The 14,186-nt window shown below is 40.8% G+C and overlaps 1 protein-coding gene across 1 annotated transcript in view; it reads right to left on the reverse strand.

Annotated features, from left to right (window-relative positions):
- pdk3 (pyruvate dehydrogenase kinase 3) overlaps positions 1-14,186 on the reverse strand; it is an 80,996-nt gene that overhangs the window by 23,810 nt on the left and 43,000 nt on the right. The window contains exons 4-7 of the mRNA XM_003218846.4: positions 6,283-6,467; positions 3,277-3,366; positions 1,716-1,793; positions 694-770 (exon numbers count right to left, since the gene is read on the reverse strand). Of these exons, the coding sequence (XP_003218894.1) occupies positions 694-770; positions 1,716-1,793; positions 3,277-3,366; positions 6,283-6,467 (430 nt within the window). The remainder of the gene's footprint in view (positions 1-693; positions 771-1,715; positions 1,794-3,276; positions 3,367-6,282; positions 6,468-14,186) is intronic.

The raw sequence follows: 14,186 nt of genomic DNA on the forward strand, positions 1-14,186 counted from the left end.
AACGTTTTCCTTGTGTCTTTTTACTTTTAAGGCCAATGTTTGCCTAGCCCGTCTTTTACGGGCATTTTTGGTTCTGTAACTCCAATAAACTTTGTTATATCTTATCTTGTGGCGTTCTGTCCTTGACAGTCTCACTTATCCAACACTCGCTTATCCAACATTCTGGATTATCCAACGCATTTTTGTAGTCAATGTTTTCAATATATAGTGATATTTTGGTGCTAAATTCATAAATACAGTAATTACTACATAGCATTACTGTGTATTGAACTACTTTTTCTGTCAAATTTGTTGTCTAACATGATGTTTTGGTGCTTAATTTGTAAAACCATAACCTAATTTGATGTTTAATAGGCTTTTCCTTAATGCCTCCTTATTATCCAACATATTCGCTTATCCAACATTCTGCCAGCCTGTTTATGTTGGATAAGTGAGACTCTACTGTACTTCATTTATAGATTTAGCCAAATATATAGGCTAGCTATAAAACTGTGGGGAGCAAAAGAAAGAATATGTTATTTTTCTAAATAGAAACCACACATGCACCTCACAGATCATGGGCAAAATTTCACAGAAAACATGTAGACAGTAATTTTTAAGACTAAGCCTTATTGCATGATTTTTATAGTGCATTCAATGAAAAGCCAAACAAAACTAATCAGCTTCCCTAACCATAATTATTATTCTGCTTACCTTGAACAATTCAAAAAGCATATGAAACAGATGTGAGGGCACATAGACTACTTGAATAGGCTTGCCTGGTGCTTTAGCTAGAAAAAAAATGAATGAAACAATTAGTTACTGAAAACTAAATGAAATACCCTTGCTTCACCCATTTAATGTACTGGAAATTTACCACAAATAAAGCTTAACTCAACAAATCATATCCTTTCCATTGCCTAACATTTTAAAAAAATATGGAATTCACAACTGTATCACATGAATGTAAACCAAATCATCTAGACAGACATGAATGAATCCAATTGGTAGTCCTAACTACAGCAAATCCACAGAGTAGTAGCTCAACATTTATGTAAACCCAAATGATTTAACGGATTTACTCTAGTTGGAACAAGCACTTGGATTTATACCACCATCTCCAAGAAGTCTAGCATGAACAAATATAAAAACATATCCTAGTGTGTCTGGCCTCCATCTGTAAAATAAATACATTGATATCATGCTTGACTGGGTACAATGCTTGGTCTGTGAGGAAATCATGGACTCGAAAGGTTCTCTACATGACAGTAGATTCAGTGACCCAAGAAAACGCCTTAACTAGTTCCAATCTCACAATGGAGCTTTACACTTCTGTTTTTGAACTGCAGTTCCCCATGTGGTATGGTAAATCTCTTTTGCAGCAAATGAAAGCTTGAAAAGCAATGTGCAATATGGTAAAGGAACTTCCACTCAAATGAAAATGTAAAATATTCCACTGGATACATTCAATCCTTTCATTGTCTCCAATACTCTTTGGATCCTGTCCCTTGAGAGACATTTAAGAAGTCTACCAACATTTCCTAAAACCTCTTTTGTTCTAGATAGTTTATTAATTAAATTCATAATAAAACCATTCAGTTGTTAACTGTGACCAAGAAAACAAAAGCTGGGAAGCAGAGAAAGTGTATTCATTTCACATAATTTTTAATTGATAAAAAATCCAGTTCCTTCAAATTCACAAAGCAGTGCTGAAAATAAATAAATTTCATGATTACCATTGAATTCTTCAATTTCCAAATCAGGTGCAGCCTGATAATACTGTTCACACAACATCTTAGCAGTTGCAAAGGCATCTAGGAGGGAAAAAACAAACTGAATGAATGATGTATGTCTTTTGTATATGATGAACCCTTTTTATCTGTTGGGCTTTGGTTAAAGGCCTTCTCATGGATACCAAAATCCATGAATGCTCAAGTCTCACTATATATATCAATATTTTTTTTTTAAAAAAAACAAAGCTTGATTTTTGCCATTGTATATAAGGAACATTGTTTTTTTTAAATAGAGGAATATTTCCAAACTATTGATGGTTGAATCTGTGGATAGAGAATCAGTGGATATGAAAGGCCAAAAGTACTTCATAAGTTTTGGAAGCTCCAATTACATTATATTTCTTGTGTCTAGATACTGCCTGTTAGAATCAAGGAAAAGGTAAGAGGTAACATCCACCATTGGATTTCTTAAAGCTGTTTCCTTTTGTTTGCCCACAACGCAACAAAAAACAATTTCTGCAAAATGGGGGCTTCTCCATTTATTTTTTAACTTAAACATTTATAATCTAAATCTTGATTTCACACATTTGACAAGTTTAGTATAAAAATATGCTATGCCTTAAATAACAAACAAAAATGTGTGACACAATCACCAAATGTAAGGGAGGGTTTTTTTCCAGATCTGGATCTTACCAAAAGTATTAATTGTTATCTGGCCTACCAAATTGATTTATTCCAACAGTAGCTCACAGTATTATTTTTTAAAACTGTGTGTAAAAACAGTTTATGTATCCTTCACAATCCAAAAGCATAGGTAACCTCTATTTGAACAAGCTGGCTTTACAGCCAAGCTTCCTATTAACATATAATGAAAACCAACACTGCATTTAAAATAAAAATCATTAAGTTTCTTGATTCATATCAAAATATAACATTGGAGCAAATAAAAATAAAAAGCCATAGTAAGTAGCCTTAAAGATTCTATTTTCTGCAAACTATGCTATACCGCCATCTAGTGACAATAAATGTCAGCATACTACAGCATCTGCTATCTGTATGAGAACTACTGCGCTTAGCTTCCCTTTGTAGGGAAAAATCCAAAACAATGGATGAAGCATCTAGTAAAGTTAAATGTACAGTATTCAGATTTTTTAAACTTAATGAAAAAGAAAGCAAAGAAGGAGCACTCAGAGTCCTATAAAAGCAAGAATTGATAGGAGTGGAAAGAGAGAGAAAGATAACTTCTCAACATCCAAGCCAATGGGTTTTGCACAAGTTCTAATGTTCCACAAAGAAGAAATTCACACTTCATTCAAACCAGAACTTGAAAGTTAAGAATCAGCCAGGGAATGGATGCGCCTTCTCTCATTCTCTGGTTTCCTCTCACACTTTCCATGATTCTGTGCTTTACGGTTACGGCTACACCATTACTAAACATGACTTCCAAGTTTTGGGTTTAAGTGCAGATGTAAAGCTAATAAGAGAAGAGGGAGACACATTTGCTGTAGAAAAATAAGCTGATTAATAGAAAGACGCTTATATTTGAAGTTTAAAGCAATCTTACCTTCTACCACATCAGCCACATTACATGTAGGATCAATACTCCCAATATGTTTGGGATGAGCAGGATTAGTGACTCCACCAAAAAGCAGTGCTACAAGGACAAACAGGTAAATGAAGCAGTGTTCCTTTTCAAACAGTAAACAATAACGAAAACTGACTGCTAAGGCAGAAATCTTGGCTTTTCAAATCCTTACGCAAAAACATCCTAAACACACCCTGAGCTAGAGAGGGGATACAGGGTGAGAGAGGTGGTTTGGCTCAACTTTAGGGCATACTGTAAAATCACAATGGTCTATCTAAAAATAACTAATTTGATAGTGTGCTATTGCTTAAGGCAACTGGAAGAATAAATGTACTTATCTGGGAGTGAGCCCTACTGAGAGATCAGGTAAAGGAAATTCATGATCACTGTAGAAGTAGAGGTCACTCCAATTGAGTAAAGTAAAGTATTTAAGTATAAATAAAATATAAAATCTGAAATGTCAATGGCAAACTATCAATTATTACAAGCACTAAGCAATACTTATGCCTTTATCATCAGACTCAAGTAGGAATATATATTAGTCTTTGAGACAGAACAGTCTTTATGTATATCTGACTTGATAAAACACATAAAATCAATAATCTGTTCTCAAGATAAACAGCTAGTCATGGTCCATCACTCCACAGCAGTTCCATGCCTAATTAATGCTTATTTCTATGTCATCTGTTGGTAACCAACTTCATGGACCAACTCTGTTCATGACCTGCAAACCCTACTTCTTGCAACACTCTCAAAATGAGTATGAGAGAAAACCAACCAGCAATGACTTAGTAAGAATTAGGTTTGTTCCTTAGAGATAGTTTACACCTGGCAAAATATAAGCAAACTATTTGTTGTGAACACATTAAATGGGCAAGAGTCATGATTTGTGCAGAATAATTCCAACTGTAAAATCAAGCCTGTGATAACATGGAAAATATTAAGGATACCACTTCAACAGCAGTAAAAATGCTACCTTTGGTTTGATGGCGTGGTTGGAGGAATACAAAGTTAGTACAGTCACGTTGACAAAACAATGCAGACAAGAATTCCTTAACTGATGGGCAGCATATAAGTCAAATGCCACTCATGTGACTGGTTCTTTCTAGAATTTGCTGGCACTCAGCTCTTAGAGACACCCTGAACGCACTGCTTGCAGTGCAGTGGCTACAACAATTACTTCTTGCCAAGCTAAGTGCCTTTCTCTTGATTTTGCCACAAAATAACGGCTGAAACCAAAATGTAGCCTTTTATTCCTACTGTCCTATTGCCCTGTTATTTTATATGGAAACTTTATTCCCACATTCCTCCCTACCCTCTGTCCCTCCCAAGTTGCTAAAAGAAAAAGGATCTAGAGAAGTCTATTTGGCACAACAAAACAATTTCCCATGGTCTGACACCACCTTTCCCCTTTGCCAAATACAATCTCAAAATGTTCTGTCACCCTTTAACATTTTCCAAATTCTGAGTTTACCTGCTACAAAACAGTATTTAATGAACAACATTAAAATAGGACCTGAATCATGTAGTACCTAGTGCTAGATCTGGGAGGGCTAGGTCTCACAGATCCCATTATACTATGCAAGACTACTTCTGGCGATTCCCTGTGGGACTCCGTTTTTAAACTGTTGTTAAAGTGTGTAGAAACTGAGAATTTAGAGTTAGGGAGCAATTGTCTTCAGAGCTACCAATTCAGGCAGAAACGGCTAAAAGTGCTTATTTGAATGAATATTCCCTCTACTCACCAAATGGCCAGGAAGAACCCTAAATTGGTACTGCAGTTATTTACTGTCTGATCTTGACAAAAGGGTAACAGAGCAGGTAGCCAAATTTCTCTTTTCAGCAGCAAAAAGCCGCAAGTGCTTCATGAAAAATCTGTAAGTGTTCAGAGTGCAACAAAGAGTATCTAGGTGATGTTTTACTAATCGGTAATCAGTTTTTGTTTTAGATTATAAAGATAGTCAAATAACCAATAGAGAATGGAGATACTTGTTATTAACTATAAGCCAAATGCAATGTCATAAACTACTCAAATGTTGTATTTCATCATTGTACTGTCACTTGACTCTAGCCAATGGTTTGTTGACCAAAATAAAGGCTACTGACTGACTGGCTTATTTGAATGTGGGGTGGGAACTGTCAGATTCTCTCATGTTAGATTGTTATAGTGACATCATTAGTGTGGGCATTCCTATGGGCGGTCTCAAAATGTGCCTCAATGTTCCTTTTCTCAACATTAATCCTCTTGCATGAAACCTTTATGGTAATTTTAAAAAATAATGTATTCTTCAGGAATTGCGACATTCAGATATATTACCCATTTACCATAGCTGTATTTTCCCCTTTATTAGACCTAGATTTCTGACTTTCTCTTCTATAATTAAAAAAAACAAAAGAGAGTGGCATGGGCAGGGACTACACTTGCCCATGTGATAGCTCAGAACACGGGATTACTGTTGAACGGACAATAGTATATCGCCTGTTCCCCCCTTCCATGGGATGAGTTCCAAAATCTAAATTAATTCCTACAAGTGCTGTGAAGATTATGGGGGATAGGGAAAGACCAGCCTGTAAGAATACCTTGAATAAAGTGTAGATTAAATCTGTTACAAAAGTTGGCAAAATGGATCAAAACAGGGAGGAAAAACTTATATCGAAACCTTCTTCCCATGCATATATTAGTATTAGTTATGCATGCAGCTAAACCCATATCAATGCCTTTTCTAATGACGACAACGACAACAACAACAACAGCATTATCCTTATATCCCGCCCCATCTCCCCGAAGGAACTTGGGGAGGCTTATATGGGGATCAAGCCCTAAAAACACAATACATAGCATAAAATTACATTCCAAAATTAATACACAAATATATAAAAACATCGAACATCATAAATTCAATAATCCAACAACTGACCAGATCTACTACTTTGTAAGCATGAACTTTAGTTCCCAGTCCAAGATGAAACAAAACCAATACTTACTGTGCTGATTAATAAGCATGCGAAATGAGATGCGGTTGGTGTAGAACCTATCTAGAAAATACTGGATGTTACTGCTTACAAAGGGGTCAAAGCCATACTTTTCCTTGTATTCAATCACTCCTTGAGCCATGGTAGGAACAACATCATTGTGTCTGTTCCTGACTTTAATTAAGATATCTAAAAAGCTGGAGAGAGAGAAAGAGGTATGAAACACTGCTGCCATAACTATAACATCTATATTTGAAATTACTGCTTTAAAGTATTCATTCACATTGTATAATTATTTCAGCACCATCAAGATGTATTAAAGGCAGATTATAGAACTGTACCTGAAGATCTGCCTATCTGAAATCATTATTTGAAGTTTAGCCTTTCTCATCGGCCTATTCTATCTCCAATCTTCTTTCTGATCTTCTCTATCTTTCATGGTCATTTGAACCACTCATTTCCATCAATTTCTTCCGTTTTTCTTGTCCCGCTGCCTTCTTACGTTCTTTGTTATTTCGCCCTAAGCCCTTTCATTTGTACTTCCCTTTTCTTGGAACTGACTAGTTCAGGCAGTGGAGCCAGATACTTTCCACCAGTCCTTAACATGAAGGAAGAAATGTCACTGCCACCACATCCCTTCAGGATGTACAATACAACTACGCCAGAAAGTTAGCCAAATTCCAATACTGTTAATCCAACACATATTGACCTCTTGAAACATGTAACACATATATTTTAAAGAATGCTACTGTATGATGTTTTGCCACCATAATTTTAATAAAATAAAAAGATGGCAGTATTACGATATAGAGGAAAAAAGAATAGTAACTGCCAAAAGCAATTATATACAGTAAAAGTATACCACGAGACTCATGTTGACAGTTAGGTTAGGCCCCTTCTACACTGTCCTTATATCCCAGGATCTAATCCCAGGTTATCTGCTTTAAACGGGATTATATGAATCTCCACAATCAGATAATCTGGGATAAACTTGATAAATCTGGGGTCAGATCCTATAGGGCAGTGCAGAAGTGGCCATAAAGGTGTAAAGACATTGCAGATCACTGCCTTCTTCTAGAAGGAAAACCTTGATGTTATGTATATAGTCTTAAAGTTATACTTGGATTAAGTCAAAGTGAATCTGAACACTTGCTTGTGACTTTGAAAGATTGACCTCTAATTCTCCTTTTATTTTCAGAGATACAAACAACATTATGCTTGCTCTTGTATTATTTGCTATTACTTTCAAATGTAACTTGCCAATGCAATTCTACTTGTGATTACAAACTGTGCTGTGGATGTATTATTGAAATGCTAACTCAGTCAAAATGCTAGCTCAGATATAATCCATAAATAATTCTGAATATTAAAGACAGAGAGGTCACATGTAAAAGTGGAAGAGATAGGTTTGTGAAAATGAAGATACTAAACAACATTATGGGATTTTTTAAACTATAGTTTTCAATTTTATGTAAATGGTGACTGTGAAATAAGCAATACAGCCTACACAGCTCCTTATTCCATAGCAGCATATTTAAGATTAAATATACTGGTTAACTATTAACTTCTGTTTATATAAAATCCAATGCAATTATTGAAGCTGTGACTTACTGAATGGAACAATTGAAAACTAAAGATTAACTGATATTTAAAATTAGACACCACTATTGTTAACAGCTGACAACACATTTATTTACTTTACATTATGAATACAAAAAAGAGTGTTCAAAGAGCAACGAAGGGGAGCTGTTTTCTTAGATTTCACAATAAAACCAAGCCAATCTTTTTTATAGTTAGCACTAAAAAAGAACAGAATGATATAGTTTAATTATTGATCCAAGTGGAACTCACATGGTGTATTTAGAAAAAAACATAATACATAATACATTAGGTGGTCTATATAAAGAAAATAGATTATTGATTAGCAAAAATCAGGTTGAAGCTTTTCCAAAGTAATGAGATCTGAAAACAGAAATGTAGTTTCAAAGTATAATAAAAAGTATTTTTATTTGCAACCTCCAGTACTGCTATTGTTACATAAAGTTCTATATAGATAAACCTGTGAAAAGAATCAGTTGAAGCAGTTTTTCCTGCTTTCTTCCCACTTTACGAACATACCATATATACTCACATATAGGTTGAAGACAGGTTTGGGGGCAAAAATTATTAATTTTATTATGATCTATGGATAAATCAAGTCAAGGGTAAAACTTTGGGGACATGTAACTTTTCCTCTTTAAAAAATGTATAGAGGGAACATACTTAGGAAGAGCTGAAGAAAAAGAGGAAACCTGTTTATTTGACAGGTTATAACAAGGTGAGTACACTGCTGATCTTTAAAAAAAGAGGCAGAAGTGAGAAGTGCTTCCACCCCATTACCCCATCCATTGCCTAAAACAGAAAAAGTCATATTTACCTCCTTCCTTACCTTTTTTTTTCATCTCTTCCGGCATTTGGGGAAGACAGACTTTAAAAAATTCATACCAGTCTCACCAGAGAGAGGCATATGCAGTATGTCCTTATTAAAAATTGCTGCAGCTATTTTGCTTCACATCTAAAGTACTCAAAATGGAGGGCATACCACATTTTTACCCCCCCCCCCTCGATTGCTGCTGAATGTTCTCAGGTAAGAAAAAATGGTGAGGGAGGAGGAAAAAAGGCCTTTCTTTCCCCAGTTTGGACAATACAGTAGTGGGGTAATAGAGTGGAAGCTTCTCACCTCTGCCTGATGCTGGGTCCCTATTCCAGCACTGACTTGTATAACTCAACACAGGGTTTTGGAGTTGATTTTCTGTCAAACGTTTTTTACTTACCAGTACAAAAAACCTTGGAATCTTAGTGCTTTTTAAATCTTTTTCATCATCCCTTCTCACAAAGTTGCCTGCTTTGGGGTTGCCATCCCCAAGAACTGAGCATATCTATCTGATCAAGCATTCTGTTGGTAAATCTTGCTATCTTGAATTTGATACATTTAAAACACAATGGTTTTATCCTTACATAATACGGCTCCAGAGACATGGGATTTATAACTGACACAAAGGCCAGTCAATGAGCAGCATAAAATTTTGAGTTCTGCTGAAGAACAAAACAGAATGTTTCTCCTGAATTCATTTCAAAGATATGACTAATCTAAGTGTGATGCGGACTCCTCACTAAAATTATGTATCTCTTTACACAGCCTCATATTCATTTACCTATAATGCTCTTAGCTGCTATACAATATAACACTATAGTACTAAGAATTTTGCTGTCAATCTAAAAATCCATAAATAGATGCACTATAGAGGTAGAAGGTCTTAATAAGGACAGCATGGTGATAAAGAGTTCATTATTTGATTCATTAACATATTTATATTTTGCTCTATGTTATGGGATCTCAGGGCAAAATAAAATGAAATGAAAATAACATATTTAAAACAGTAAAAACAATTTAAACAGATTAAAACATATTTAACAATTTACAAGTGAAAGCAAGACACTTCAAATCCAATAAAAGCAGTCAAGACACTTTAAAACCAAGCATATGTGTAAAATGGGATTAAATCAATTAAATCAAGATTCTACTAAAAACAATTGGCTCTGGAATGAAACCAGTGTTGGTCTTCATAGGGCATCTAAGAAGGACAGGTTGCTTACCTGTAACCATGTTTCTTCGAGTGTACTCTGTGAATTCACACTAATGGAGAAGCTGCGCCTGCGCAGGTTCCGACGGAAACTCTTCCAAGCTGAAGTTCAAATTTTGGCGGTAACCACACCCCCCTTCCCAAGGGGCATATAAGGCAGCCCCAGGCGCCCTCTCTCCAGTTCCTACGCCGCCAAGGCAACGAGAAAGGGAGAGGTTTGCCAGAGGGGAAGGAAGGGCGGGTTTGTGTGAATTCACAGAGTACACTCGAAGAAACATGGTTACAGGTAAGCAACCTGTCCTTTTTCTTCGTGTACTCTGTGAATGCACACTAATGGAGACTGACACGCTAAGGTCCCGGATGGTGGGACAAGGCAAACTCGACAACCAGTGAATGTCCAAACATAAGTTTATTAGGACACATTGAGATAACAGTCCCAAGAGACCAGTGCAAAAAGTTGTCCGAAAGGACCAGTGCAATGCCAACATGAGCATAGTAGAAGAGAAAAACATAACATATAGAAAATACTCAATAAACATAATAGAAACACGCAATTGCGTATAGTGCATATAAACGCTCTCCCAGGGGGAGAGGGGAAAAACAACATGCCCTTTGACATACCCGCCAGGGTCAATAAGGCGTTACAAAGCAACAGAGCAACTGCTCAATAGAATCAGGGGAAAAACATATCCCCAGAGGTAGGTATGGGGAGAAAAACTGGCCCATAACTTGAAGGAGAGGTATAGAGAGTCACCTGCGGGTGAGTATAGTCAGGATAGGCAAGATGAGAGTACTGATCTTGCGAAGGCCGAGTCCTTTAGGGCTTTATTGTCTAGCCTGTAGTGAGAGACAAATGTAAGAGGGTTCGACCAGATTGCCGCTTTACATATGGAGTCAAGCGGAATACCTCTAAGGAAGGCGGTCGAAGCCGAGAGGCCTCTAGTCGACCTCGGACGGATGGATGGAGGAGGAGGGCGCTTGGCTAGTTCGTAGGCCAACTCAATGGCCTGCGCAATCCAATGGGACAACCTTTGGGAAGAGATGGGGTTACCCAACTTGTCCGGGGCATAGGCGACAAAGAGTCTTTGAGTCTTACGGATGTCCTTGGTACGGTCCCTGTAGAAGAGGAGTGCCCTGCGAACGTCGAGAAGGTGCAGTTTTTGCTCGAGAGGAGAGGAGGGGTTAAGGAAGAAAGCTGGTAGGACAATGTCCTGATTGAGGTGGAAAGCTGATACCACCTTAGGGAGAAAGGTAATGTCCGGGCGAAGAACAGCGCGGTCATGGTGGAAACGTAGGTAAGGCTCATCGACCCTGAGAGCAGCAAGCTCGGATGGCCGTCGTGCCGACGTGATTGCCACTAGAAAGGCCAGCTTCCACGAAAGCAATCGGAGATCGGTCGAGGCAAGCGGTTCGAAGGGAACAGAAGTGAGTTGAGAAAGTACAAGTTCGAGGTTCCAGCCCGGCGTAGGTGGTAGCGACGGTGGGCAGATGTTGTTGTAGCCTCGGAGAAATGTTTTAATCAAGTGGTGAGAGAAGAGAGATGGCTGACCGTGGCGTTGAAAAGACCAGGAAAGAGCTGCGAGATAAGCCTTAATAGAAGCGAGAGAGAGTTTCTTCTCGACGAGGGTCATAAGGAAGTCGAGGACCACCGATACCGAGGTTGGAAAGGTGTCGACGTTACGGGATCGAAGGAAGGCGTGAAAGCGAGAGAGTTTGTAGGTATAAGCCTTGGTAGTAGACGGCTTATGGGCTGCTCGAAGAACATCTTGCAGGTTCTGCGGAAGGGAGGCTAGGTAAGAATCCTCCATGCAGTGAGATGAAGGGAAGGAAGGTCCGGGTGAAGAATTTGGCCGTCCTCTCTCGAGAGAAGGTGCGGCGAAGGAGGTAGAGGGCGAAACGTTCCTCTGGAGAGACGAAGAAGGGCTGGATACCATGGTTGGCGGGGCCAGGCCGGAGCTATGAGAATCGCTGTGACCGAGATCGAGAGGAGTCTTTCGAGAACCTTCGGTATGAGGGGAATCGGTGGAAAAAGATAAAGCATCTCCGCTGACCAGTCCAGCAGAAAGGCGTCCCCTAGGCAGCCGGGGAAGGAGTTCGGGGGAAGTCTCGCTCCGTAGCGGGGTAGCTGAGCGTTCTGGGGAGACGCGAAGAGATCCAGAGTAGGCCGTCCCCAGTGTAGGAACAGATTGTCGAGGATCTCGGGATCGAGCTTCCACTCGTGAGAGGAAGATGTCATCCTGCTGAGGGCATCCGCCAAGTCGTTTTGGGCACCCGGAAGGTGAATCGCGGAGACCTGTACGTCGTGGGCTATGCACCAAAACCAGAGACGGGAGGAGAGGTGCATCAACTTCCTCGAGCCCGTACCGCCCTGTTTGTTGATGTAGAATACTGCTACCAGATTGTCCGATTGAATGAGGATGGACTTGTGACAGATGAGGCGGGAGAAAGCTTTCAGGGCTTTGAGAATGGCGAGAAGCTCGAGGAAGTTTATGTGGTTGGCCCTCTCGGATGGGGACCAAAGATCTTGGACCGTTAGACCGCTCATGTGGGCTCCCCAAGCGTAGGTGGAGGAGTCCGTGGTTATGGTTAGCGAAGGCAGGGTTGGATGAAATGGAAGGCCCCTGCACACGCTCCGGTGAGACGTCCACCATGAAAGGGACTGGCGGACGATCGACGGTACCGACGAGTACTTGGAGTTGTGGTGGTAGAACGGCTTGAAAGTGTCTATAAACCACCTTTGTAGGACCCGAAGATGCAGCCTGGCAAAGGGGGTCGTGAGAACCGTGGAGGCCATGTGGCCTAGAAGGACTTGAATGGCACGGGCTCTGACCCTCCGGGCGGATCGACATAGGGCGATCTGGTGGCGGAGAGCTAGGAATCTGTCGAGCGGTAGTGAAACAGTCTCTGTGACGGAGTCGAAGAGGGCTCCGATGAACCGGATTTGGGTCGACGGGGAGAGATTTGACTTCTCGGTGTTGAGTTGGAGGCCGAGAGATTTTAGAAGACGCAGCGTGAAGGAGACGTGGCTTTCGAGAAGAACAGGGTCGGGCCCGACCAGAAGCCAGTCGTCCAGATAAGGAAAGACCGTGATGCCATGTAGTCTGAGGTGGGCCGCTACGGCGGCGACGACCTTGGTAAAGACCCTTGGAGCCGTGACAAGACCGAAGGGTAAAACGGTAAATTGGTAGGTTTGGTCGAGAACTTTGAAACAGAGGAACCGTCTGTGAGCCTCCCGTATCGCCACGTGGAAGTAGGCGTCTCGTAAGTCTATGGAGGCAAAGTAGTCTCCCCGCTGCAGCATCGGGAGGATAGAGGCAATAGAGACCATCCTGAATTTGGAAGGGCGAATGAATATATTGAGGGCCCTTAGGTCCAGAATGGGGCGTAGCCCGCCCCCCCTTTTCGGGACTGTAAAGTATCTGGAGAAGAAACTTAGAGGATCCAGTTCGGGAGGGGAGGGACGGATGGCCCCTTTGGCCAGTAAGGCATCGATTTCGGCCAGTATCTCTGGAGAAGGAGTTGAAGAGAGAATGCGACCTGTAGGTGGGAGCTCTGTGAACTCTAAGGCGTAGCCGTCTTGGACAATGCGAAGAACCCATGCATCTGAAGTAATGGATTCCCACCGACTGTAAAAGGGGGCCAGGCGGTCGGCGAAGGCACAGGAGGGTCGAGGTAGCGTGGGCTCTACATCGGTAGCGGACGAGGAGCTTTGGTAGGGGATGGCGTCAGGCACGCCGGTTGGCCTGCGGAGGAGCGGGGGTGGTTCGACCGCGTTGCTTTTGCGGATGAGGTCCCCGACGAGGTTGGTGATGGCTTTGATTGTTCGAGCCCGAGGGCCGCTTGAAAGAATGGTGCCGGAAAGATTGTGGCGGGAAGCGGCGGAAGCGGTGAGGGAACCAGCGGGTGCGCTGTGGTTGCGGTTGGTCGCCACATTTAGACGCAAGAATTTTAAAGTCATGATTAGACTTGAGCTTGTCATCGGTACCGGAGTTAAATAGTCCGAGTGCATCAAAGGGAAGGTCCTCAATGACCTGTCTGGAAGATGAGGAGAGACCTGAAGACCTCAGCCAGGCGTGACGACGGATGGATATCGCGTGAGCAATCATCTTGCCCGCTGTATCGCCCGTATGCTTCACCATTTGTATTTGATGGTGGGCAAGCGAGTCAGCTTCCTGTTGGAGGGTAGTAAGGACGGAGCGGTCTTCGTCCGACAGCTTAGTGAAGAAGGGCTGTGCCTTCTCCCAGATAATTTGCTGGTAGGCGCCCATGCAGGCTGCATAGTTTGCCATCCGG

Source organism: Anolis carolinensis, chromosome 3 (genome assembly GCF_035594765.1).
Source record: "Anolis carolinensis isolate JA03-04 chromosome 3, rAnoCar3.1.pri, whole genome shotgun sequence".
NCBI classification, from domain to species: domain Eukaryota; kingdom Metazoa; phylum Chordata; class Lepidosauria; order Squamata; family Dactyloidae; genus Anolis; species Anolis carolinensis.